Raw genomic sequence first — 27156 nt, 5'->3', positions numbered from 1 at the left:
ACAGATCCGAAGGCTGAATCTGTTGGCCGTGTGAACAGCTCGCATCTTGACAGTCTACTCCGTCTAAATGTGTCCTGTGTTTGCAGCCATTACCTCTTTAATTGTGAGAGCTGGGTCTGGGCTCTCTCTCTCTCACACACACACACTCTCAGTCACTCACCCGCGGTTCGTTCTCACAGCGCCATCGAGCTATGCTATCCCATATCACTCACCCAAGATGCTAAAGTCCTGGCATCAATTCAGACTTCACCAAATAAGCAACAGACGCTTAAACTGAATAGTGTTGACACAGAAGACGGGCTCTGAGCCACCCTGAAGGATCTGTTTCGCCTGTAGAAAAGGCGCAGGGACAGGAGGGGGTTTGTAACTTTAACACCAGCAGCTCCATTGGCTCACATTGCGCTGGTTTATTTCGCTGGACCCCCTGTGGGAATGGGCTGCAGTCTCTGAGCTCTCAGAGTATACCCGGACTACAATTCTACAGTACACCCGGAGGCTGCAATCTCAGAATACACCCGGAGTCTGCAGTCTCAGAATACACCGGGAGTCTGCAATCTCAGAATACACCCGGAGTCTGCAGTCTCAGAATACGCCGGGAGTCTGCAATCTCACAGTACACCCGGAGTCTACAATCTCAGAATACACCCGGTGGCTGCAATCTCAGAAAACACCCGGAGTCTACAATCTCAGAATACACCCGGTGGCTGCAATCTCAGAAAACACCCGGAGTCTACAATCTCAGAACACACCCGGAGGCTGCAATCTCAGAAAACACCGGGACTCTGCAATCTCGCAGTACACCCGGAGTCTGGGATCTGTCAGTACACACACCAGGAGCCAGCACTGATTGGATTCGGATTAAACTGGCATTTGGCAGCAGCGGACGTCTCTCGGACCCTCGCCAGTAGCACCGGGCTGTTAGATGCCAGGATAAAGGCAGGCACTGACCCAGCTCCCAGCTTCAGGGCTGTGCCCACGTGGAAGGTGGAAGACAGAGCCCGGGCACCGAGCCGCAACTTGGCCAACAGGAGGGGGACGGAGAGAGGACGAGGGGTGGTGAGGGGTGTGGGGGGGGGGGGGGGGGTTGGGGGTGTCCTGTGGCCGGGAGGGGATGAGGCGCCCGCTGCCGCCCAGAAGGGGATCCGCTTGAAGGTGCCGAGCGATCCGAATCCGGATCGAGTCCCGGAGCGGCAGCGATGAGCGTGCGGCTGCTGCGTTACCTGTTGCTGGATTTGCTGGGCTTCTGGTGCCCGGTGCTGGACCGCATGGCCCAGGCTAAAGCCGGACGGCAGCTCGGCCCGCTCCTGCTGGGCTCCAGCTCCAACAGCTCGGGCGCCCTGGAGCTGCCGGCCACCCCAGACCGCTGCCGGGGTTACTTCGATGTGATGGGTCAGTTTGACGCAGCGTTCAGTTGCAACACGAGTATTTACCAGTACTGCTGCGGGACATGCGGGTACAGGTACTGCTGCCAGTTTAAAGAGTCCCGCCTGGATCAGAGCATCTGCTCCAACTACGACACCCCGAACTGGGCGAACGTGGGGAAGCCACCGCAGAGACCGGACGAAACTGCGTTTGTCCAGACCCGAGATAAAACCAATTTGATCGTCTACTTCATCTGTGGCGTGGTCGCCATCATGGTGCTGGTGGGGATCTTCACCAAACTGGGCTTGGAGAAATCTCAGAGGCCCCAGAGGGAGCTCAACTCCAGGTAAGAGGGAAGCTCCACTGCAGCCCCAGCCCCAGAGCCAGCTCTCTGTCCACCTCCTCCCACCCACATCCCCATATGCTGGGCACTGCCTGGGAAAAGCTCTCCCTGCGGGAGTGGGTAGGGCTGGGAGTATGTGCCTGGGGGTGTGTGTGTGTGTGGGGGGGGGTTCTGTGTGGAAGGGGGAGCGGGGCTGAGCAGTCTGCCACCCTAAGGCACGGCGCAACGACGGGGGTGGGTGGGGGGGGGGAAGGCTGGGGTCGGAGCAAGCGGTGATCGCCTCTCCCAATGAAATAAACAGAAGGACACAGGCAACACCAAATCTTAGTGAGGCCGTGCGGCCCGTCGAGCCTGCGCCTGATTGGACACTATTCCCACATCTGGCAGCACCTCTCCTGGAGCGGGGTGGGGTGGGGGGGCTGTGTAAACAGGCAGCAGCGACTCTTCCTCAGCAGCGTGTCTGTGTCTCCCCTTCAGAGTGTTGGCAATAAGTCTCCGTTTAGCGGGAAAAGCAACACTGGGAGCCTGGCCTCTCTCATCTTTCATACTGGGGCGGTGGGTTAGCATTACAGGAAGAGAATCTAGCGCTATCTGTGCGCCAGAGGGTTCAAATCACTTAGCATTTTGTTTAACCTTGTTTGTAAATCTTGGGAAAATCTATCTATCTATCTCTGTTTATCTGTCTGTCTGTCTATCTATCTGTCTGTTTATATCTGTCTGCCTATCTATCTGTCTGCATATCTATCTGTCTGTCTATCTATCTGTCTGCCTATCTATCTGTCTATCAGTCTGTCTCTGTCTATCTATCTGTCTGTCTATCTATCTGTCTATCTATCCATCCTTCTGTCTGCCTATCCTCCCTCCCTCCCTCTCTCTCTGGAGGCTGTGGAATCTGCAGAGATTCCCAATGCTGTAACACAGAGACAGTTTCCACAGGAACAAGACGGACCTGTTGCATTTACAGAGGTTGTCTGTGCTCTCATAGAACCCCTCAGACACAACACAGCCTCAGGTGGAGAATGGGGTGGCTGAAGTGCAAGGGGATATGATTCAGACAGCAACCACCACCCCATTCCACAACCCCCCAGCTTCTCTGTAGCCCCGCATTTCTAAGTTGCTGCAGCATTCCGCAGTCCCGAGTGATTCCCTCACTGAAAAAAGACAGAAAATATGGCGAGCCGGAGAGATTTACCCGTCGAAGTATCTGCTGCAGCTATTTCTCTCTAAAGGGAGCAGTAGACTTTAAAACAAAACCCTCCCCTCCCCTTTAAAGATGAACAAGACCATTCCTCCCTCCTCATCCTCCAGGAGTTAGTTGCCCTGTCCCCGAACATGACTGAAAAATCTTGTTACTCAACTCCAGGGAACTCACCGGGAACTCATCCACTGCTAGCCTACCCGAACAACCCAAACTTTCTGCAGTGTGAACCCGAGGAGTAAAGCCAGTTAGACAAGGAGAACCAAAAGGTACACCCTCACTCCCTACACATTCACCCTCACTCCGTCACGCACACATTCACCCTCACTCCGTCATGCACACATTCACCCTCACTCTGTCACACACACATTCACCCTCACTCCGTCATGCACACATTCACCCTCACTCCGTCACACACACATTCACCCTCACTCCGTCATGCACACATTCACCCTCACTCCGTCACACACACACATTCACACTCACTCCGTCACGCACACATTCACCCTCACTCCGTCACGCACACATTCACCCTCACTCCGTCACGCACACATTCATCCTCACTCCATCACGCACACATTCACCCTCACTCCGTCACACACACACTCATCCTCACTCTGTCACGCACACATTCACCCTCACTCCGTCACGCACACATTCATCCTCACTCCGTCATGCACACATTCACCCTTACTCCGTCACACACACATGTTCACACTCACTCCGTCACACACACATTCACCCTCACTCCGTCACACACACATTCACGCACACATTCATCCTCACTCCATCACGCACACATTCACCCTCACTCCGTCACGCACACATTCACCCTCACTCCGTCACGCACACACTCATCCTCACTCCGTCACGCACACATTCACCCTCACTCCGTCACGCACACATTCACCCTCACTCCATCACGCACACACTCACCCTCACTCCGTCACGCACACATTCACCCTCACTCCGTCACGCACACATTCACCCTCACTCCGTTCCGCACACATTCACCCTCACTGCGTCACGCACACATTCACCCTCACTCCGTCCCGCACACATTCACCCTCACTCCGTTCCACACACATTCATCCTCACTCCGTCACGCACACATTCACCCTCACTCCGTTCCGCACACATTCATCCTCACTCCGTCACGCACACATTCACCCTCACTCCGTTCCGCACACATTCACCCTCACTCTCACGCACACATTCACCCTCACTCCCTCACACACACATTCATCCTCACTCCGTCACACATACATTCACCCTCACTCCGTCACACAAACATTCACGCTCACTCCCTCACACACACATTCATTCACCCTCACTCCATCGCACATGCACTCACACTGACTCCCTCACACATGCACTCACCTGCCAGACACACACACCCATTCCCTCACCCACGCATTCACTCCCTCCCATACACGCAGTAGCTCCCTTGCTTGCACACACATTGCCCTCCATCACACACACTCTTCATCACACATGCACTCACTCCCTTACACACTCCCTCACAAATAAGCACTCTCCCACACACACATTCCCTCACACATGCGCATATACTCACTTCATCACATGCACACATGCATTCCCTCACAAACATGCACTCACTCCCTCATGCACACTCTCTCCCACACACAGACAGTCCCTCATATACTCATTCCCTCACAGACACACTCACTCCCTCACACACACATCTACTCACTCCCTCTCTCTCTTACACACACACACGCACACACACACATTCCCTCACACTATCTCCCACACACACATTCCCTCACGCACACTCACTCCCTCACACACACACATATACTCACTCCCTCACAGACACACTCACTCCCTTACACAGTCTCCCACACTCACACGTTCCCTCACACACAGACACGCTCACTCCCTTACACAGTCTCCCACACTCACACATTCCGTCACACACAGACACGCTCACTCCCTTACACAGTCTCCCACACTCACACGTTCCCTCACACACAGACACGCTCACTCCCTTACGCAGTCTTCCACACTCACACATTCCCTCACACACAGACACGCTCACTCCCTTACACAGTCTCCCAAACTCACACATTCCGTCACACACAGACACGCTCACTCCCTTACACAGTCTCCCACACTCACACATTCCCTCACACACAGACACACTCACTCCCTTACACAGTCTCCCACACTCACACATTCCCTCACACACAGACACGCTCACTCCCTTACACAGTCTCCCACACTCACACGTTCCCTCACACACAGACACGCTCACTCCCTTACACAGTCTCCCACACTCACACATTCTCTCACACACAGACACGCTCACTCCCTTACACAGTCTCCCACACTCACACGTTCCCTCACACACAGACACGCTCACCCCCTTACACAGTCTCCCACACTCACACATTCCCTCACACACAGACACGCTCACTCCCTTACACAGTCTCCCACACTCACACATTCCCTCACACACAGACACGCTCACTCCCTTACACAGTCTCCCACACTCACACGTTCCCTCACACACAGACACGCTCACTCCCTTACGCAGTCTTCCACACTCACACATTCCCTCACACACAGACACGCTCACTCCCTTACACAGTCTCCCAAACTCACACATTCCCTCACACACAGACACGCTCACTCCCTTACACAGTCTCCCACACTCACACATTCCCTCACACACAGACACGCTCACTCCCTTACACAGTCTCCCACACTCACACATTCCCTCACACACAGACACGCTCACTCCCTTACACAGTCTCCCACACTCACACGTTCCCTCACACACAGACACTCACTTATGAGCGGGAACATTCCACAACAATTATTACAGACCGTTTACCATTTTGGATTTTTGTTCTATTTGGGAGATGGACCTGGCTGTAAGAAGCTGATGAAGGGTGAGCCGAAACGTTAACTCTGTGTCTCTCTCCACAGCTGCTGAGTTTCTGCAGCACTGTCTGCTGTTGTTTCTGGCTGTAAGTAGGAGCATGGAACCAGTGTGTGGTCTGTGACCTATGGGCTGCACGGTTCTGATGCACCATCCAGATGTGGGGCCCCAAGGCACCATCTTAAAACACAGCTACAAACAACAAGTGAATGCTTAGACAGAGGTGGTTTGTGTCTCTGAGACTGTAAAGCTTTGTGTATTCGCCCTGAGAAAATACCTTCCCTGCCTTAAAACACAACTTGCATCCCCTGTGTTCAGGGTTAGAGCTGAACTTTCCCAAAAGTTTTCAGTGGTCCCCTAATTCGCGAACCTTCCACTCCAACCCTGAAACAAAGCGAGTGTGGCCCACATACTAGGAAGTGCTGCTTTTCTCACACAGCCACTGCTCTCTGTCTGGAATTGTCCTTTTTCAGCCCCTGCAGAGCCGGGTTCACAATATTTACAGTTATACAAGTTCACAGTACAGAGAAAAACATCCTTCAGCCCATCGAGTCTGCACGAGTGAAAAACAACCAGCCCACTGAACTATATCAATCTCACTTTACCTCCAGCTCTTCCCAAAGCTTCTCTCAAACATATTGGCTTGGCCAACATGAGGGAATTGCAGTTGAGGGAGACATTTCCTTTCTATTTTGTGTGGGAGACCAGTTTTTTGCTTTAATTTAATATTCTTTTCCCCCAGTCAACCTGTTCAGAAACGTTATACATTTGTGCAGCAGCTGGCACTTAAACCTGGGCCTTCCAGTCTACGGGGTAGGGACAGTACCTCTGTACCATGAGAGGGCCTTTCCCCACTCCAGTTCCTCCCAGCCATGAATCCATTTCGTCTGTTGTCTCCATTTCCAGCATTCAGTCATGGTTTTGGCTGACACCCAACACAATGGCACAGCATGTTCAGGAGTCCTCTGACGGTGTTCTCCACCATCACAACAACATTCATGACAATCACTGCACATACATTATCCACTAGATGGAGTCTATGTGCTAATTCATTGTCCTGTGACAGTACTGACAAACATCAACTGCACACGACTTAACAATGTCTCGTGTAACTGAATAACACTGTCCACGAAACTGCACAGATTCAAGCTCTCAGACTGAACTCAGTGCACCTGGCTTCACTCGGTGTACTTGGTACAGTGTAATTACCGCGGTGAACTATGGAAGGAAGATGTAAAGTGGACTCCAGATCATGACATTGCATCCAATCATTGGTGTGATTTTTATTCTTCATTTCTCACCTTTTAATGTACCTACCTGTGATGGAGGTCCAAGCATTTATATCGCAGGGCACTTCAGCAGAGTTTCTCACCTTTTAATGTACCTACCTGTGATGGAGGTCCAAGCATTTATATCGCAGGGCACTTCAGCAGAGTTTCTCACCTTTTTGTAATATGGTGGTTTTTCCCAATGACCAGTCTCCCTGCTTTCACTCACTGAATTCCATTCCCGAATGCCATAATCTTAACAGAATAACACCTTCCACATTCTCCATTCAAAGGAATGTCCAAAAATCCCAATTTATGTAAATGGTGCACAGTTATCTCAGATTGCTTTCTGTTTCCTTCCCAGTGGTAGTTATCTGTGGTTATATTATTTGCTAATCGCATTGCATGATAATTTAGCAGAGCAAAATATGAACATTCTCCATTTCCTTAATTTTACATAGTTTTCTTCCTATTTCTGTTTCCCTCATTTTTTGTGGCTATTTGGGGCTCCCGATAAGCTGAGTAAAACTAAACTCCTTCTGAAAATAAACAATTGTCCATTCCCCCAAATTGCTCATTCCACTATCACATTGCAAGCATTTGCAAACTTCAGCCTCGTTGTTTGTGTGCCTGAGCTACTACGTTGGTTATCACTTTGCTTCCAATACACTGAGACATAATCTGCAGATTGTACAGAGGTACCACTTTGTAGTTCGGACTGATTATGTTTGACCTTCTGTGCAGGACAGGCAGGTGGACAAAATATATCACAGGCAGACCTCCATTTTTGTTGCTACTTCACTTTTGTTGCTCACTTCACTTCTTTAAGACTCCTGATGATTTGTCCCAGAAGCCTGTATAAAAGCAATCACAGTCAGCATTGCCAGAGTGCTTTTTGTGTTATTTTTTAGAACCTTTAGTGTCCTGTGCCAATCAAATATTCCAGAATGCAGGAATTACAAAGTAAAATACCTGCTAAAGCAACCCATTTTGAGCTATTTATTTTTCTGTTATGGTGCAAATGTTAATCATCTGATTCAAACTGCATCATCTTCAAGCTTATTCTTTCATTCTAATTTGGCTGTTGCTGCTTTCAAAAGTAACATCTACATGTGCATCTGCCTTTGGGAACTTAGCACTCTCTTATTTGCTGCAGCCTGTGATTTCTTTGCTGGGAATTGTATCCTGGGTTGGTTCCTTGCCCACACATGAAAATACATCCCCAATGATAGATTTCTCCCTCATTATGTGAGACTATGTGAGGTACTTTGTTCAAAGAGATTACAGCAAAAGTATTTAAACCAATTACTAGTCTATATTTATGCTTTGGATTTGTCCACAGGGTCCCTTTAAGGTGGAATAAGCCACCCTTAATTGCTTTACTGTCCCACTAGGGACAATCTTCTCTCACAGTCATGAGCAAATTTGAAGCCCACTTCAACATCAATAAAATCAATTGTATGTTCCAGATTTTGCCCATTAAAACTTTATGCAGATTAATTTATCTCCTTGAAATTCCCTCAGCACATTGTGGTCGGACTGAATCTTTCTGTTTGCTGGAATAATACCTGTCTGTCATGCAGTCGTTTAGTTGACTTCCAGGAGCTCTGACGTAAGTGTCTGGAAATGTTCTGAATTTGATAGGGTAGATGCTGTTAGTGGAATCAGTTTTTTCAAAAGATGGATTACCACAGAATCCAGAGTTATGAACTAATTGTAGGAGAAAAATGTTTTCTTTTCTTCCAAAGGTGCTGAATCACCACCTTTCCCAGCAGATAAACACTGAGAAGCATTGAACCAAATCACACTGCACAGACCTGGCTGTTTGGTCAGGAATCCCCCCCGACTTTTGACATATTTAGTTTCTCCAGCCTGGCCCTGTCCTTTCTCAATTCCCTTTTAAACCAGAATATAATGTTTCCTAACAACTGCTACACAAGGGGATTTTCTTCAATGTGATGTTGACCTGGGAGCTCATCATCGTCCTAGAAATCTGCTTTTAATGTACCTACTTGTGATGGAGGTCCAAGGATTTATATCGCAGGGCACTTCAGCACAGCCTCTCTGAGTTCTTGTGTATGTTCTTTTCTGTACCTCTTCTTCCTGAGTGTAAGAGCTCTCAAAGAACAGCACAGCACAGGAACAGGCCCTTCAGCCCACCAAGACTGCACTGACACATGATGCTTTTCTAAACTAAAAGCCTTTTGCCTCCACACAGTCTGTATTCTTCTGTTTCCTGCCTGTTCATGTTTCTGTCAAGATGCCTCATAAACATCGCTGCTGTTACCTACTTCTACCTCCTCTTCTGGCAGTGCATTCCAGGCACGTGCCAGCCTTCGAGTAATGAACTTTAAACTTTATCCTTTTCACCTTAAACCTATGTCCCTCGATAATTGACATTTCTGCCCTGGGAACGTGACTCCGACTATCCGTTCCATCCTGGTACACCTATCAAGTTTCCTCCTCAGCCTCTGGCCTCAGGTGAAAACAAACCAAGTTTGTCCAATCTCTCCTCATGGCTAATTCTCCCTAAACTAGGCAGCATCCTGATAAACCTTTTCTGTACCCCCTCCAAAGCCTCCACATCCTTGTGCTAGTGTGGTGATCTACACAATGTTCCTAACTAAAAGACTATACAGTGCAACATGACTTGCCAGTACGCTGTGCCCTGACTGATGATGCAAGCATGCCATATGCCTTTGTGAACACCTATTCCATCTGTGCTGCCATTTTCAGGGAAGTACGGACCTGTGTACCTAGATCCCTCTGTATTTTGATGCTATCAAGGATTCTGCCATTTACTATATACTTACACCCTGAATTAGATCTTCCAAAGTGCAACACCTTGCATTTATCTGGATTAAGTTCCATTTGCAATTTCTCTGTACAAGTTTCCAGCCTACCTATATCCCGCTGCACCCTCAGATAGTCCTCGTCACTATCCACAGCTCCCCCAATCTTTGTGTCATTCGCAAACTTACTAATCAAGCTACCTACGTTCTCCTCCAAATCATTTATATGTATTCCAAACAACAGGGATACCAACAGAGATATCTGCAGAACACCACTGGTCACAGATCTCCAGTCAGGAAAATAGCCTTCCACCATTACTGTCTGTTTTCTATTATGAAACCAATTCTGGATCCATTTTCTCAGCTCACCATAGATCCCATGTGACTTCACCTTTTCGATAAGCCTTCCATGATGGACTTGTGAAAAGCTTTGCCAAAGTCCATCCAGACAAAATCTTCCACTCTGCCCTCATCGATCTTTGGCACTTCCTCAAGACCTCTATCAAGCTTGTGAGACACAGTGTTCCCCACACAAAAGCATGCTGCCTATCATTATAAGTCTATATTTTTCCAAAAGTGAGTAAGCCCTATCCATAAGAATCTTCTCCAATAATTTCTTTACCACTGATGTGACGTTCACCTGCCTATAATTTCCCTGAATATCTCTGTTGCCCTTCTGAAACAAAGGAGCAATATTGACTCTTCCTGTCAAAATGGACAATTCAGTGTTTTCCTAAAATATACTCCATTGGCCACATCATTGTCAATTTATTTAACCTATCTATATCTTCTTGTAGTATCAGAGATAATGGGAACTGCAGATGCTGGAGATTCCAAGATAATAAAATGTGAGGCTGGATGAACACAGCAGGCCCAGCAGCATCTCAGGAGCACAAAAGCTGACGTTTCGGGCCTAGACCCTTCATCAGAGAGGGGGATGGGGGGAGGGAACTGGAATAAATAGGGAGAGAGGGGGAGGCGGACCGAAGATGGAGAGTAAAGAAGATAGGTGGAGAAGGTGTGGGTGGGGAGGTAGGGAGGGGATAGGTCAGTCCAGGGAAGACGGACAGGTCAAGGAGGTGGGATGAGGTTAGTAGGTAGCTGGGGGTGCGGCTTGGGGTGGGAGGAAGGGATGGGTGAGAGGAAGAACCGGTTAGGGAGGCAGAGACAGGTTGGACTGGTTTTGGGATGCAGTGGGTGGGGGGGAAGAGCTGGGCTGGTTGTGTGGTGCAGTGGGGGGAGGGGATGAACTGGGCTGGTTTAGGGATGCAGTGGGGGAAGGGGAGATTTTGAAACTGGTGAAGTCCACATTGATACCATATGGCTGCAGGGTTCCCAGGCGGAATATGAGTTGCTGTTCCTGCAACCTTCGGGTGGCATCATTGTGGCAGTGCAGGAGGCCCATGATGGACATGTCATCAAGAGAATGGGAGGGGGAGTGGAAATGGTTTGCGACTGGGAGGTGCAGTTGTTTGTTGCGAACTGAGCGGAGGTGTTCTGCAAAGCGGTCCCCAAGCCTCCGCTTGGTTTCCCCAATGTAGAGAAAGCCGCACCGGGTACAGTGGATGCAGTATACCACATTGGCAGATGTGCAGGTGAACCTCTGCTTAATGTGGAATGTCATCTTGGGGCCTGGGATGGGGGTGAGGGAGGAGGTGTGGGGACAAGTGTAGCATTTCCTGCGGTTGCAGGGGAAGGTGCCGGGTGTGGTGGGGTTGGAGGGCAGTGTGGAGCGAACAAGGGAGTCACGGAGAGAGTGGTCTCTCCGGAAAGCAGACAGGGGTGGGGATGGAAAAATGTCTTGGGTGGTGGGGTCGGATTGTAAATGGCGGAAGTGTCGGAGGATAATGCGTTGTATCCGGAGGTTGGTAGGGTGGTGTGTGAGAACGAGGGGGATCCTCTTGGGGCGGTCCCCTATTCCCAATTCCTCCGCCTCCGCCGCATCTGCTCCCACGATAAGACATTCCACTCCCGCACATCCCAGATGTCCAAGTTCTTTAAGGACCGCAACTTCCCCCCCACGGTGATTGAGAACGCCCTTGACCGCGTCTCCCGCATTTCCCGCGACACATCCCTCACACCCCGCCCCCGCCACAACCGCCCCAAGAGGATCCCCCTCGTTCTCACACACCACCCTACCAACCTCCGGATACAACGCATTATCCTCCGACACTTCCGCCATTTACAATCCGACCCCACCACCCAAGACATTTTTCCATCCCCACCCCTGTCTGCTTTCCGGAGAGACCACTCTCTCCGTGACTCCCTTGTTCGCTCCACACTGCCCTCCAACCCCACCACACCCGGCACCTTCCCCTGCAACCGCAGGAAATGCTACACTTGTCCCCACACCTCCTCCCTCACCCCCATCCCAGGCCCCAAGATGACATTCCACATTAAGCAGAGGTTCACCTGCACATCTGCCAATGTGGTATACTGCATCCACTGTACCCGGTGCGGCTTTCTCTACATTGGGGAAACCAAGCGGAGGCTTGGGGACCGCTTTGCAGAACACCTCCGCTCAGTTCGCAACAAACAACTGCACCTCCCAGTCGCAAACCATTTCCACTCCCCCTCCCATTCTCTTGATGACATGTCCATCATGGGCCTCCTGCACTGCCACAATGATGCCACCCGAAGGTTGCAGGAACAGCAACTCATATTCCGCCTGGGAACCCTGCAGCCATATGGTATCAATGTGGACTTCACCAGTTTCAAAATCTCCCCTTCCCCCACTGCATCCCTAAACCAGCCCAGTTCATCCCCTCCCCCCACTGCACCACACAACCAGCCCAGCTCTTCCCCCCAACCCACTGCATCCCAAAACCAGTCCAACCTGTCTCTGCCTCCCTAACCGGTTCTTCCTCTCACCCATCCCTTCCTCCCACCCCAAGCCGCACCCCCAGCTACCTACTAACCTCATCCCACCTCCTTGAACTGTCCGTCTTCCCTGGACTGACCTATCCCCTCCCTACCTCCCCACCCACACCTTCTCCACCTATCTTCTTTACTCTCCATCTTCGGTCCGCCTCCCCCTCTCTCCCTATTTATTCCAGTTCCCTCCCCCCATCCCCCTCTCTGATGAAGGGTCTAGGCCCGAAACGTCAGCTTTTGTGCTCCTGAGATGCTGCTTGGCCTGCTGTGTTCATCCAGCCTCACATTTTATTATCTCTATATCTTCTTGTAACCTTCTTGTGTCCTCTTTGCAAATTGCTTTTCTACCTATTGTTGAATCTTCAGCAAATTTGGCAACCATACCTTCTGTCCCTTAATCTAATGAGTTAACAGTTGAGGTCTCAGTATCAGCCCTGGGAACACACTGCTAATTTCATTTTGCAAACCTGCAAAAGCCCCTTCTAACACTTACTCTCTGTTTGCTGTTGGGGAGATGATCTTCTACCCAGGCTAATATGCAACCCTCCACATTTATTTTTCACGGTAACCTTTGATGTGGCACCTTATAAATGGCTTCTGGAAATCTAAGTACAGCACATCCACTAATTTCCTTTTATTTATAGCACATCCTACTTCCTCAGAGTGCTCTAATATGTTGGTCAAACACGATTTCCTTTTCACAAAACCACGTTGAGTCTGCCTGATTGCCTTAAAGTTATTTAAGTGCTATAATTTCTTTAATAGTAGCATCTAACATTTTCCCTATGACAGACGTTCAGCCAACTGGCCTGTAATTTCTTGCTTTTAGTCTCTTTCTCCTATTTTGAATAAAGGAATTACTGTCACTGTCTTCCAGTGTAATGGAAGTATCCACGAATCAAGGCATCTTCCACTGGTTGAAGTTATACTTTTCATAATGAAGTTTTCATGTCTCAGATGATGGTTTCCAATCCATTTGGTGCTGTTTCATAACACCCTTTCAAACAGTTGAAAGATAACAATATCATTAAGTTCCCTTTTTCAAAAATAGATTACGTTAATCTGAGTCAGATTATCACTCATATCTAAATAAATACTGGTTTTAAACTCATCAAACTGCATTGCCTATCTTGATATTTTCATTTCATAGTATAATGACAGTTATATTATGCATAACATTAAATTATTCTTTTTCCCAGCACGTTGAAACTCTTTGGCCTCTTGGTGACACTGATTACGTTTATTCCCGTATTTTTGGCTTTTTTAGTTTTCCACAATTTTCAGTTGCTTGTGTTAATAAACTTGGACCACCTTATTTTGTTAGGTGTATGCTCAAAAAGATTCCAACACCAGATATTATAAAACAAGAGTAGGCTGTCATTATAATGTTACCATTTTTCACCAGAGTAACATGTTTCCACTGAAACTAATTTTCGCAGGATAACGCAGGATCCTGTCAATTTGTGCTTCACCCTCTCTATCACCCCTGGTCATTTTTTACACTACACATATAACTTTGTCAAAATGTGATAACCATAACTTCCAGCAGACACTGCAGGGATGCATCTCCTGGTTGAGGTCAGGCTAGGGTATGAAAGGTCTCACTCTCAATCAGTGCACTGACATTCACGGTCTAGGTTTATAATTGAAGATGGATCACTGAGTCAAGAAGCTGCCTGCAGATGTGGATCATGGATGCCAACTTACCCACTGACTCTCTGTTGCACATTTGAATTAGGATTTGGATAGTCTCCAGCTGCAGTCTGACAATCTCAGCCCATCAATAATGTCCAATACATCAACCTATGATAGTATGGCCATTGGTACAAACAATTGTAGCTCAGCCCAAGTTGGAGGAATAGCATCACATGGGGTGGCACAGTGGTTAGCACTGCTGCCTCACAGTGCCTGGGAGCCGGGTTCAATTCCATCCTGGCATGACCATCTGCATTGGTTTCCTCTGGGTGCTTTGTTTTCCAAAGGTAACAGGCCAAAGATGTGCACATTAGTTGGATTATTCATGGGAAATGCAGGGTTACAGGAATGAGATGCGTCTAGGTGGGATGCACTTTGGAGAGTTGGTGTGGATTTGATGAGCCAAATGACCTGCTTCCATGCTGTAGAGGATTCTGTGACCTCAACTTCTACCGAGACATCTTACAGCCCTCCAACATTGACTTTAACAATTTCCAATCATGAACACCTCCCCGCACCCCAGGGTCCTGTTAATTACAGGTTGCTCCCAGCATGGCCACGCCATTTTCAAGTATTCACATTTCCAGTCAGCGCCTTTCAATGTTTATCCCTATCTGAGCTTGACATCAATAGCCCCTTTTCTCCCTGTCTCTCTCTCTGGGCATTAGCCCCATTTATCCAGCTCATTCTGTACTGTCCTTGGTCATGAGTATAAAAAACCTTTTCCAGCTGCTTTCATTTCTGATGAAGGGTCACTTGACTCGAACTATTAACTCTGTTTTGTTTTTAGCAGATGCCATCAGACCTGCTGTGTTTTACCAGCAATATCTTTATCGTATGAACAATTATTCAGCTTTATTATCAGTATTTTACTTGTTTTCCCAATGACCTTAAATCTTTCAGCTTCTTTGTTTCAAAATAATTAAATCTACTACAGAGGACCAGTTAGGAATGGAATCGCTTTATTTTGTCAGTACAATTTGTCTATACAAATAACACAAAGTAATGAACAGGCCACCTCTCCCCATATCAGTGCTTGATTAGAACAAAATATATTTGCTGAAGGCTTGCTTTCCATTTAAAACATGACTATCTGCCTCTGCTTTTTCAAGCTTTTTTGTTTACAAGAACAAGTAGCATATGCCAACCGATGGCTGCTTCATACCCAGGTTGAGAAATCCTCCAACTCAGAGCTTCTTAGTTATTTAGCAATTGTAAGATAAATTTACAAATTTTTCGTTGTTTACAGTCCACGAGGAAACAAATTCAAAGTCTGATAAATTTAACATTTTAATTGCCTTTTTGGGTTTGTGTGAATACTCCTGCTTTAAAATTACAAGAAAATGAAAGTTACTAGAAGTACCGTGAGGTGAAAATGGGGACATGTTCCTATATTGTAGCAATATTGTACAAGGAAGAGGTTTAGGATAAAAGCACTGTTGGATGATGGAATTCCAATGTAAACTAGGCAGTGCTGGAGAAACCTGACAGGTCTGGTAGTGTCTCTGGAGAGAGAAACAGTTTCAAGTCTGATCACCTCCCCATCTATACTCTCCTTTCCACCTATCTTCTCCTCTATCCATCTTCGGTCCGCCTCCCCCTCTCTCCCTATTTATTCCAGAACCCACACCCCATCCCCCTTTTCTGATGAAGGGTCGAGGCCCGAAACATCAGCTTTTGTGCTCCTGAGATGCTGCTTGGCCTGCTGTGTTCATCCAGCTTCACACTTTGTTATCTTGGAATTCTCCAGCATCTACAGTTCCCATTATCTCTGCTGTCAAGTCTGATGTGAGTCTTGTTTGGAACTAATGGGCCTGGAAAGCAGAGGTTTTTGTGCTGTTGATGGAGGGGAGGAGAGCAAGTGGAACAGATGGTGAGGATGCCTGGGAGAAGCGACAAAGTGTTTCAGCTAATGGTGGTAAAAGAGCATGGATATTTAAAATAGGTGTAAAATGGAGCAGATAGATCCAGTCTGCTGAGCGATAAATTAAGCAAGACACAAGCAAGATGTGGCCCATGGGGGTAACGGTGTGTGGGGGATGATGTAAGAAAAAATTGAGGGAAGAGGTCATGTCGTGAATTGTGGAACTCAATGTTGAGTCATCGAGGTTGTAAAGTGCCCAAACAAACAAAGTAAGGTGGTGTGCTTGGATGTTTATATGTTTCTGACGCCACAAGGAAGGAGCCGCTGTATGATCAGGTTCTGTGGACCAACTAAGTGAGACAAGTCAGTAGGGGAACAACTAGGGAACAATCGTCAAAGGCTTTGATTGTGTTCATATGGAAAAAGACAAGGAACAGAGTAGAGTACAAGTACTTAATTAGATGGGGCAGATTTCATGGTTGAAAAGAGACTTTCTTGAGTAAATTGGAGTAAAATATTGGTAGGTGAAACTGTAAAGGATCCAAGAACTGCTCTGAAAGAGACAAGAGAGTTGGGGTATAGTTGAGGTACATTCCAACAAGGGAGAAATGTAGGATTCTCCAGCATCTGCAGCTCCTATTATCTCTGATACAATTTTAACCTCACTGCAAAGCCTCTTTTCGGGATGCCTGACCTGAAGAAGTTACCCTCCTCCCTCCGGACAAACCTCAGGGAATCTCTCTCCCACTGCAACTCTCTTGTCTTTGACCTGTCTGTCTCCTCTCCACCTATCTTCTCCTCTATCCATCTTCGACCTGCCTCCCCCTCTCTCCCTATTTATTCCAGTTCCCTCTCCCCATCCCCCATTTCTGAGGATGGGTCTAGGCCTGAAACGTCAGCTTTTGTGCTCCTGAGATGCTGCTTGGCCTGCTGTGTTCATCCAGCTCCACACTTTGTTATCCCGGATTCTCCAGCATCTGCAGTTCCCATTATCTCTGTAGGTGCCACTGGATGATACACGGGATAAGGAGTAAGTTAAAGTGGTAAAAGGGGCGATATGACCGATGTCAAGTTGATGATAGAAGCGTGGACCAGATTAGCTGTAGAAATAAGGGAGGCAAAGAGAGACGATGAGACGAGACTGGAACTAGCATAAAGGAGGAAACAAAATTTTTGCCTAAAGAGAAGATTTGTCTAAAGACCAGAAAGGGAGTATACACACGGAGGTAGAGTGCATGGCTGAGGTAATAAATGAATACTTTGCATTTAAAGTTGCTGCCAAAGCCATAAGGAAGGTAATTGAGATACAGGATCGGCTAAAAAAATGATAACCATGAAGTACTAGAAATACCGGCCTGTAGTTGACAAGTCATCATGACCACATCAGTTATGTCCCAGAATGGTGCTGGTAAATAAGGATGGAAATAGCAGAGACATCGACCATAATTGTCCAAACTGGATGTGAGTTTGCTCGCTGAGCTGGAAGGTTAGTTTTCAGACGTTTTGTCACCATTCTAGGTAACATCATCAGTGAGCCTCCGACGAAGCGCTGCTGTTATATCCCGCTTTCGATTTAGCTGTTTAGGTTTCCTTGGGTTGGTGATGTCATTTCCTTGGGTTGGTGATGTTATTTCCTGTTCTTTTTCTCAGGGGATGGTAGATTGGCTCCAAGTCAATGTGCTTGTTGATGGAATTCCGGTTGGAATGCCATGCTTCTAGGAATTCTCGTGCATGTCTCTGTTTGGCTTGTCCTAGGATGGATGTGTTGTCCCAATCAAAGTGCTGTCCTTCCTCATCTGTATGTAAGGATACGAGCGATAGTGGGTCATGTCGTTTTGTGGCTAGTTGATGTTCATGTATCCTGGTGGCTAGCTTTCTGCCTGTTTTTCCAATGTAGTGTTTGTCACAGTTTTTGCAAGGTATTTTGTAGATGACGTTTGTTTTGCTTGTTGTCTGTATAGGGTCTTTTATGTTCATTAGCTGCTGTTTTAGTGTGTTGGTGGGTTTGTGGGCTACCCTGATGCCAAGAGGTCTGAGTAGTCTGGCAGTCATTTCGGAAATGTCTTTGATGTAGGGGAGCGTGGTTATGGTTTCTGAGCCCATTTTGTCTGTTTGTTTGGGTTTGTTGCTGAGAAATCGGCGGACTGTGTTCATAGGGTACCCATTCTTTTTGAATATGCTGTATAGGTGATTTTCTTCTGCTCTGCGTAGTTCCTCTGTGCTGCAGTGTGTGGTGGCTCGTTGGAATAATGTGCTGCATTAAGTAAAGCTGCATTAGAACATTATTCCAACAAGCCACCACACACTGCAGCACAGAGGAAATACACAGAGCAGAAGAAAATCACCTATACAGCGTATTCAAAAAGAATGGGTACCCTATGAACACAGTCCGCCGATTTTTCTCAGCAACAAACCCAAACAAACAGACAAAACGGTCTCAGAAACCATATCCACTCTCCCCTACATCAAAGACATTTCCAAAATGACTGCCAGACTACTCGGACCTCTTGGCATCAGGGTAGCCCACAAACCCACCAACACATTAAAACAGCAGCTAATGAACTTAAAAGACCCTATACAGACAACAAATAAAACGAACGTCATCTACAAAATACCTTGCAAGAACTGTGACAAACACTACATTGGACAAACTGGCAGGAAGCTAGCCACCAGGATACATGAACATCAACTAGCCACAAAACGACATGACCCACTATCACTCGTATCCTTACACACAGATGAGGAAGGACAGCACTTTGATTGGGACAACACATCCATCCTAGGACAAGCCAAACAGAGACATGCACGAGAATTCCTCGAAGCATGGCATTCCAACCGGAACTCCATCAACAAACACATTGATTTGGAGCCAATCTACCATCCCCTGAGAAAAAGAACAGGAAATGACATCGCCAACCCAAGGAAACCTAAACATATAAATAGAAAGCGGGACATAACACCAGCGCTTCGTCGGAGGATCACTGATGATGTTACCTAGAATGGTGATAAAACGTCTGAAAACTAACCTTCCAGCTCAGCGAGCAAACTCACATCCAGAACCTCAACCTGAGCTACAAATCTTCTCAAAACCCGCTATTGTCCAAACTCCCTTTGATACAGAGATGGTGCCAGAGAACTGGAGAATCTCTACTGCTCTACCATTGTTCAAAATAAGCGTGTGAGGTTAAACCCAGCGATACAAGCCTGGTCGGTTTAACCTTGGTGCTGTGGAAGCTTTTAGAAATGATAATCTGGGACAAAAGTAGCAGACATTTTGGTTTCACAACATTTGCACACAAACTACTGAAGGTGTCAGCAGGTTGAAAAGATGGTTATTAAAGGAGGCAGAGTCCTGGGCTTTATCAACAGAACATAAGAGCAAGGAGCAAGAGTAGGCCATTCAGCCCATCAAACCTGCTCCAATATTGAATACAATCATAGCTGATCTCATCACAGCCTCAACATCACTTTCTTGCCTGTTTTCCCTAAACCTTCAATGATTCCTAATTAAAAATCTGTCTGTCTCCTCCTTGCATTTACTCATTGCGCTAGCATCCACCACACTCTAGGATAGTGAATTCCAGAGATTCATGGCCCTTTGAGAGAAGTAATTCCTCCTCATCTCTGTTTTAAATCTGCTACCCCTTATCCTAAAATGATGATCTCTCATTCTAGATTGCACCACCTGAGGAAACATCTTTTATAGTATCTACTTTGCCAATCGCCTTTAATATCTTATATAAGTCAATTAGATCTCCTGTCTTTCTTCTAAACTTTGGGAAGCATGGGTCTAAACTGCTCAATCTCTCTTCATAAGGCAAATCTGTCATCTCTGGAATCAATCTAGTGAACCTTCTCCGAACTGCCTCCAATGTAACTACATCCCTCTTCAATTAAGGGAACTAAAACTATACACAATACACCAGACGAAGAGGTGTAGAGCACAGGAGCAAAGAGGTTATGGTGAAGCTTTCTGAACACTGGTTCAGCCTCAACAAGAGTATTGTATTAAAATCTGGGCACCAGACACTCAGTTGGCCGTAATGGCTTTAGAAAAAAGTGCAGAAAAGATTTACAGGAATCAATCCAGAGGTAAGGAACTTCATTTACAAGGATAGATTGGAGAAGCTGGGCTTGCTCTCCTTACAGAAGAGGAAGTTCAGAAGAGATCAAATAGAAGTGGTCAAAATCATAAGGGAGCTAGACAGAGTTGATAGCTGTTCCCTGTGCTGGAGGGGTTGACAACCAAAGGAAGTAGATTTTGGGTTCCATTCTTTTGCTAAAGGTGACATGGTTTTTTTTAACACAGCAGGTGGTTTGGATCTAGAATGAGCTTCGAGAGGGTAATGGGGATAGATTCAATTTATAGATAACTGTCTAAGGGCCTGTAGATAAAAAAACAATAAGTGTAATGGGGATAACAAAGTGTGGAGCTGGATGAACACAGCAGGCCAAGCAGCATTTCAGGAGCACAAAAGCTGACGTTTCGGGCCTGGATCCTTCATCAGAGACAAAGAATTGGGAATAGCTGTTCCACTCCGACCAAATTACCCCCTTGTCTTTTGGAATAATTTGTTAAAGTTTCACTGAAATACAATATTTAAAATATTCTTTCACTGGGCAGATGGAGAATCTTGAAATATGATTCTCCAACACTAGAAAAGAATTTGTCACAAGCCCTCAACATAAGATCGATATGCATGGATCTTTGGCCTCTTTAATTGTGCTCTTCACAAGGTTGTCAAGTGGCCCCTGACAACTGACATCCAATGTCCAATTCCCTCCTGTCTGCTCTATCTGTACCCCTCACAATGTTGTATACCTCATTCATGTCACCCCCTCAGCCTTCTCTGTCCCAAGGAAAACAACCCCAACCTGTCCAATCTCTCCTCGCAGCTACAACTCTCCAACCGTAGCAACATGCTAGTGTGAAATAATGAATGACTGTATTGTCTCTGTACTCTGTCTCGGGCAAGTACATCCTTCCTGTAATGTGGTGACCAGAATTTCACAAAATACTCCAGTTGTGGCCGCATCAGTGCTTTGTACTGTTTAACTGTCGTATCTCTGCTTTTATATCTCTACCTCTGCCCATGAAGGAGGGCATTCCATCTGCCTTCTTTACAACCTTATGTATCGCACTGCTACTTTTAGGGTCCAGTACACTTGCACACCAAGATCTCCCACTTCATCTACCTTTCTCAGTATATTCCCATTTATTTGCCTTCCCTTTTACAGTTTGACACCCCTAAATGCATTGGCTCACATTTATCAGAGTTGAACTCAATCTGCCACTTTCCTGCCTACTCCACCAACCCATCTGTATCAGCCAAATTAATCCTCTTCTCATTCTGGCTTCTACTCTCTGTCTTTCTCAAACCCAAGGGCTTTTTACATCTTCACCAACTGCAGTCTTTTGAAAGCTGTGACCACAGTGCATTTCCTTTCCTCCAAGCCGGGTTGGGAATAGTGCTGTAAATGTGCTCTGAATACCAATGACCTCCTCTCCGTAAACATATTGTGGATTTACTGACAGAACGGTGTCGCTGGGTGTGAATGTGCTACCCTGCTTTAAACAGCAGTCAAAGAGGTGTCCAACTGCATAACTGGGAACATGGCAGAATGCAGTAGCAATGGTTATATTGTCAAAGTTAGGAGATGGTCTGACGAATGAGAGAAGCGTTTTTAGTTGCTATTGAACTCTGTTCTGTCGTCTATTTTTAATTCATTCTTGAAATGTGAGCATTGCGAATGAGGCTGACATTTGCTACACATTCTTAATTGCCCTTCTAAAGATGGTTATGAGTCATGTTCTTGAAAAGAGCTAAATAGTTTACTAGAATTGTGAAGATCTAGCATCACATTTAGACCAGGCTGGATAGGGACAACTGATTTTCTTCCCTGAAGGGCATTAGTAAATATATATTAGCTTTTACAGAAATTTGGTAGTTTTCTTGTCAGCATCACTGATGCTGACTTTTTATTCCAGATTACAATGAACTAAATTTACAATCACCAGCTGTGTGAGAGGATTTGGACACATGTGTCTTGATCATTAGCCCTAGTCTCCAGATTAGAATCAATAACATAACCATAATAGCTAGCCTCTTCTGACACCTCTTGGACTCTCTCCTCTTTATTGAACCTAGCTTTTTCAGGGCAAAGTTTTGAATCGAATAATACCCACCCCACTACCACAACCCTTCATATCCTTGAACCAACCACATTTCAGCTCTGTCATTAGACTTGTCAGCATGCTATTTTACTGGTGTTTTAAGTGAGATCTTGAGGTGCCTTATCCTTAATCACAGTGAAGTCACTCTTGAGATTCATTTTTGGTGGATCAATATTTTGTGGTGCCACGGATACCGTTAAATGAAGGTTCTGTGATAAAATCCCTGTAAAATTCCCATTGATTTGTGCAATACAGCATTGATAGTTGCAACTGAGGTGAACATCAGGTGAATGGAATCCTTACTGATTCATCTAGCTAGTGGCTTTGTGCAGCGAAGCATGTACGGCTTGGTGCAGTCCACAGTTCCCTGCATCTGCAAAATTCTTGTCATTCAGTAAAGTTTCATTGCCCTTTCATGTTGCTGCCAGACGTCCGTGGAGAACAAGATGAGGTTACTCACTTGAGCAATCAAAGCATTGGCAATTTGCTTTATTCATCAATGCAGATTATCCACTGACTGCAAATTTAACTGTGCGTAGTCTGGCAGCATTCAGATCACCGTCTTTTCTGATGAGTTTAAGTACAGTCCCCACCATTTAAACCACCTGTGTTTAAATTGAGCAATTGTTTGTTTAAATTAAGGAAAGTAGTCACTAACCCATTTCCATGTAATTAATTAGAAAGAAACCGGCAGTGCGTTTTACTCGATGGGCATTTCAGGCAAAAAAAGCAGGTGTTCAGTCAGGAGCTTGTGCTCATTAACAGAGAATTACTCAACAACAGCTTCAATAATAAAGTAAATTGCACTGCACTAGGTCAGAAGTAAAGAAGTCACCAGTGGGTAATTTATTTACAGACCCGCATGGGATATAAAAGGCTTTGGTCATTTCTGAAAGATTTTCTTTTTTTTCAGGGCCCTGACTGATGTTCTGAAACAACAGGGTCAGTCTACCAGCAATCATGTTGAAAGAGATGGGAAGGTAGCAATTCATGTGCAACATGAAAGCATGCAGCCAACAAGTTCCAGGAGCACCTTTGGTAAGTTGTCCAATTTGCCAAGCTTTGGAATTCAATGAACGATAGCACGTATTGTTTTAGTGCTTTCTTTGGTGATGACTTTCTTGAAATATACTGTAAAACGCATCACCTTTATTCTTGATCTATTCTCACATTTATAAAGATTCCTCAATTTGGAATGTAGCTCCATTAGGAAATAGCATTCAGTACTGCTTCACTGGATTGTATTCTAATGCTGGCTGATCTGATTTCTAAAGTGTTTGAGTTGCATGTGAGCACTGAACTGAGTTCTCCAGTTTCAGATTATCTTGGCAGTCTCACCAGCCCTTGCAGTCTGAATGAATTCCAGTTCTCTCTGATCAGACTCTGTCTCCTGTTCCAGTTCGGGTTGGGGGAGTAAGAGAAAGAGGTAGGTGCTAAAGACAGAGCAGCCAGGAAAGAAAATTAGATCGATGACAATGTGAATCAGAAGTTTATCTTATTAGTTTCCAGAGGACATTTTGGTTAAAATTTCGTGGCTAACTCCTCATGAATGAACATATCCCTCTTAATTCATGTTAACTTTCCTGTGTGAATATATTCTGATTCACAATGAGCAGACGCATAGGTGATTCCCTGTGTTTCCTCGTTGTGTTCTCTCATTCCATGCATGATACACCGTAGAAAGGAACATATAGCACATAAGATGAGAAATTAAACGGAAAAGGTATAATTTATAGAAAAACTGATCAAATTTACTTTAGGTACTGTCCTATTAACAAGTTAAGTGCCTTCTGTCTGAATTAAGCCATTAGACTATGTCTATTATCTCTGATTTTGCATACATAAATTTTAATAGAGGCTGGTCCCCACATGAGCAATCTCGAACTACCATTAAAATTTTCTTTTAACATGAATTGCTGTTGTGAGTTTTTTGCCTTCCCTTTTGCGCAATTTGCAAGGATTAATGTTGTACTTTAGGGAGAGGGAAAGTCAACTGCTCACGAGGGAAAGCTACTAAAGCTCCTGTATACAAAGGCTCGGATATATTGCTTTTGGCTTAACTGTAGCACAGCAAATCTTAGTGTGTTTACCTTGTAAGTAAGGGCAACAGCCATTTTCTATTGTTTCATTCCAAAAAGATGCACCCGAGCACCCAGTGCTTGTTTTGAACTTCATTGAGGCTTCTTGACAGTTCAGCCAACAGTGTTGGGATGCTGAAATTGGGAGGTCTCACCCTGAGTGTGTCAGGTTAACTTAGAATGCGCTAAATGAAGGCTGTCATTTGAGAATGGTAGCGGTAAGGAGCTATTGAACTTGAAGACTGAACAAACTTTGCCTGTAAATTACTGAACTTGGGAAATCAGTTTTAGTTTGTTTATCTTTGCCTTTTCATCTAGACAGCACAGGATTGGTCTCCCACTACCTGAGGGTGTGGGACTGTTAGGAGCACTTTTGTTGCCATCTGCTGTGTAAGGTTCTGACAAAGAGCATTGCCATACTAATGGAGGGATAGGACTGGTTGGAAGAAAGATGATGATACTAATATGTCCTCAAGTACTTGTAATTCGTTCATGGCACATGGACGCTGCTGGCTGGAGCGTATTGCCCATCCCTAGTTGTTCTTGAGAAGTTGGTGATGACCTGCATTCTTGAGCCGCTGCAGTCCATGTGCTGTAGATCGTCCAGCAGGGCTGTAAGGGAGGGAGCCTCAGGATTTTGACCCAGCAATGCTGAAGGAACAGCAATATAATTCCAGGCCAGGATGGTGAGTGGTTGGAGGGGCACTTGCAGGTGGTAGAGTCCTCATGTATCTGCTGCCCTCAATCTGCTGGATGGTAGTGGTTGTGGGTTTGCAAGGTGCTGTCTGAAGAGCCTTGGTGAATTTCTGCAGAGCACCTTGAAGGTGGTGCCCACCGCTGCTATTGTGCTTTGGTGGTTGAGAGAGTGAATATTTGTGGATGTGGTCCTGGAATGGTGCCAGGCTTCTTAAGTGTTGTTGGAGCTGCACACACACAAGCAAGTGGGGAATATTCTGTCACAGAGATTGTAGGAACTGCAGATGCTGGAGAATCTGAGATAACAAGGTGTAGAGCTGGATGAACACAGCAGGCCAAGCAGCATCTCAGGAGCAGGAAAGCTGATGTTTTGGGCCTAGACCCTTCTTCCTGCTCCTATGATGCTGCTTGGCCTGCTGTGTTCATCCAGCACTACACCTTGTTATCTCAGATTCCATTGCACTCTTGTCTTGTGCCTGGTGGGTGGTGGACAGGCTCTTGACCTGTCCATCGTCCCGGGACTGACCTATCTCCTCCCTATCTCCCCACCTACACTCACCTTTACTGGCTCCATCCCCGCCTCTTTGACCTGCCTGTCTGTTCTCCACCTATCTTCTCCCCTATCCATCTTCGATCCGCTTCCCCTTCTCTCCCTATTTATTTCAGAACCCCCTTCCCCTCCCCCATTTCTGATGAAAGGTCTAAGCCTGAAATGTCAGCTTGCCTGCTCCTAAGATGGTATGTTCATCCAGCTGTACAGATTTTTCCAACAATTGACAATGGATTCACGGTCATCATTTGAGCCTTAATTCCAGATTCTTTATTGAATTCAGTTTCCACCATTTGCTATGGTGGGATTTGAACTCAGGTCCGCAGAACATCAGCTGAGTTTCTGGATTAATAGTCTAGCAATAATACCACTACGCCATTGCCTCCCTCAGAAATTGTACTGAGAAGAGCTCTGCCTCCCAAAGGCCTGTACACCGACATTCCTGTTTTGGCTAAGTTGGAGACAAAGCATTGGAATGGCTACGATTTGAGGACCTGGCAGTGAATACACCCTAAGGCATTAGAACACAGGTGGTAAATTATGTGTTCTCATCTGTTTAATATAATCTACGCATGTTACAATTTTCATCATTCCTCCTGTTCAAACTTAAATAGTGACAAGTTATTGAATTCAGTGCTCATCCTGCATCACGTCCAATATAACTTCTTTGATTTGATATAGCCCTGCATGTTCATCACCTGAAGGAATAATTCTGGGCAGAATAATTCTTATTCTCATTTGACTATGATCTCCATAGACAACTAACTACTGCTCAGCTGTTTGACTATCTTGGCCTGTTTTACATCACAATGCTGTTTGTTGCCAGATTCATGAACTGATAAGCTCCAATCCAGTTTGGCAGAAAAGTCGTGTAATTTCAAAAAAAATTCTAATCACATTTGCTAGATTTTGGAGTGAAAGTCAGCTTTCCCAACTGGGTCTGAAACCAAGAAAGTCTGTTCTCAAAATTATCTGATTTTCATTTCCAGTTCTCAAGGATGGGTAGCCAGTCTGCCAATTTACTACTCACGCTGGGGAGGTAAAGGCTACCACCCCCCCAAACACCAGTGATACTGCCCAAAGCACCTAAAACGTTCTCAGTGCACAAACAGTAGAAGTAACATCAATTGTAAAGTGTGTGTTTCATCAGTAAACTCTGGGAGCCTATTTGAGACTTGATATTGTTTGTTGATTTCACCAAGTTATTGGTGGCAAATTGTAACAAAGATCTTGACACTTATGAAGGGAGTTTCTAGGGTACACTCTGTCTTCAGTTGTTGGAGACTCCTGAAGTTAGTGTTATAAATATGACAGAAGCACCGACACTTTCGAGAGAGTGGTTAGAGTATGAAA

The 27156-nt window shown here is 46.0% G+C and overlaps 1 protein-coding gene across 2 annotated transcripts in view; it reads left to right on the top strand.

The window, feature by feature from the left end:
- Positions 1–1114: 1114 nt before the first annotated feature.
- The window catches only part of shisa9a (shisa family member 9a), a 327565-nt gene continuing 301523 nt past the window's right edge, over positions 1115–27156 (top strand). For both annotated transcript variants that reach the window (XM_048551693.2, XM_048551695.1), the window contains exons 1-2: positions 1115–1708; positions 23393–23517. In XM_048551693.2, the coding sequence (XP_048407650.1) occupies positions 1197–1708; positions 23393–23517 (637 nt within the window). In that variant the 5' untranslated portion in view covers positions 1115–1196. The remainder of the gene's footprint in view (positions 1709–23392; positions 23518–27156) is intronic.

Source organism: Stegostoma tigrinum, chromosome 23, assembly GCF_030684315.1.
Source record: "Stegostoma tigrinum isolate sSteTig4 chromosome 23, sSteTig4.hap1, whole genome shotgun sequence".
NCBI classification, from domain to species: domain Eukaryota; kingdom Metazoa; phylum Chordata; class Chondrichthyes; order Orectolobiformes; family Stegostomatidae; genus Stegostoma; species Stegostoma tigrinum.
Note: the sequence above shows the minus strand (reverse complement) of the source record. Positions and strands in the feature narration are given on the sequence as shown.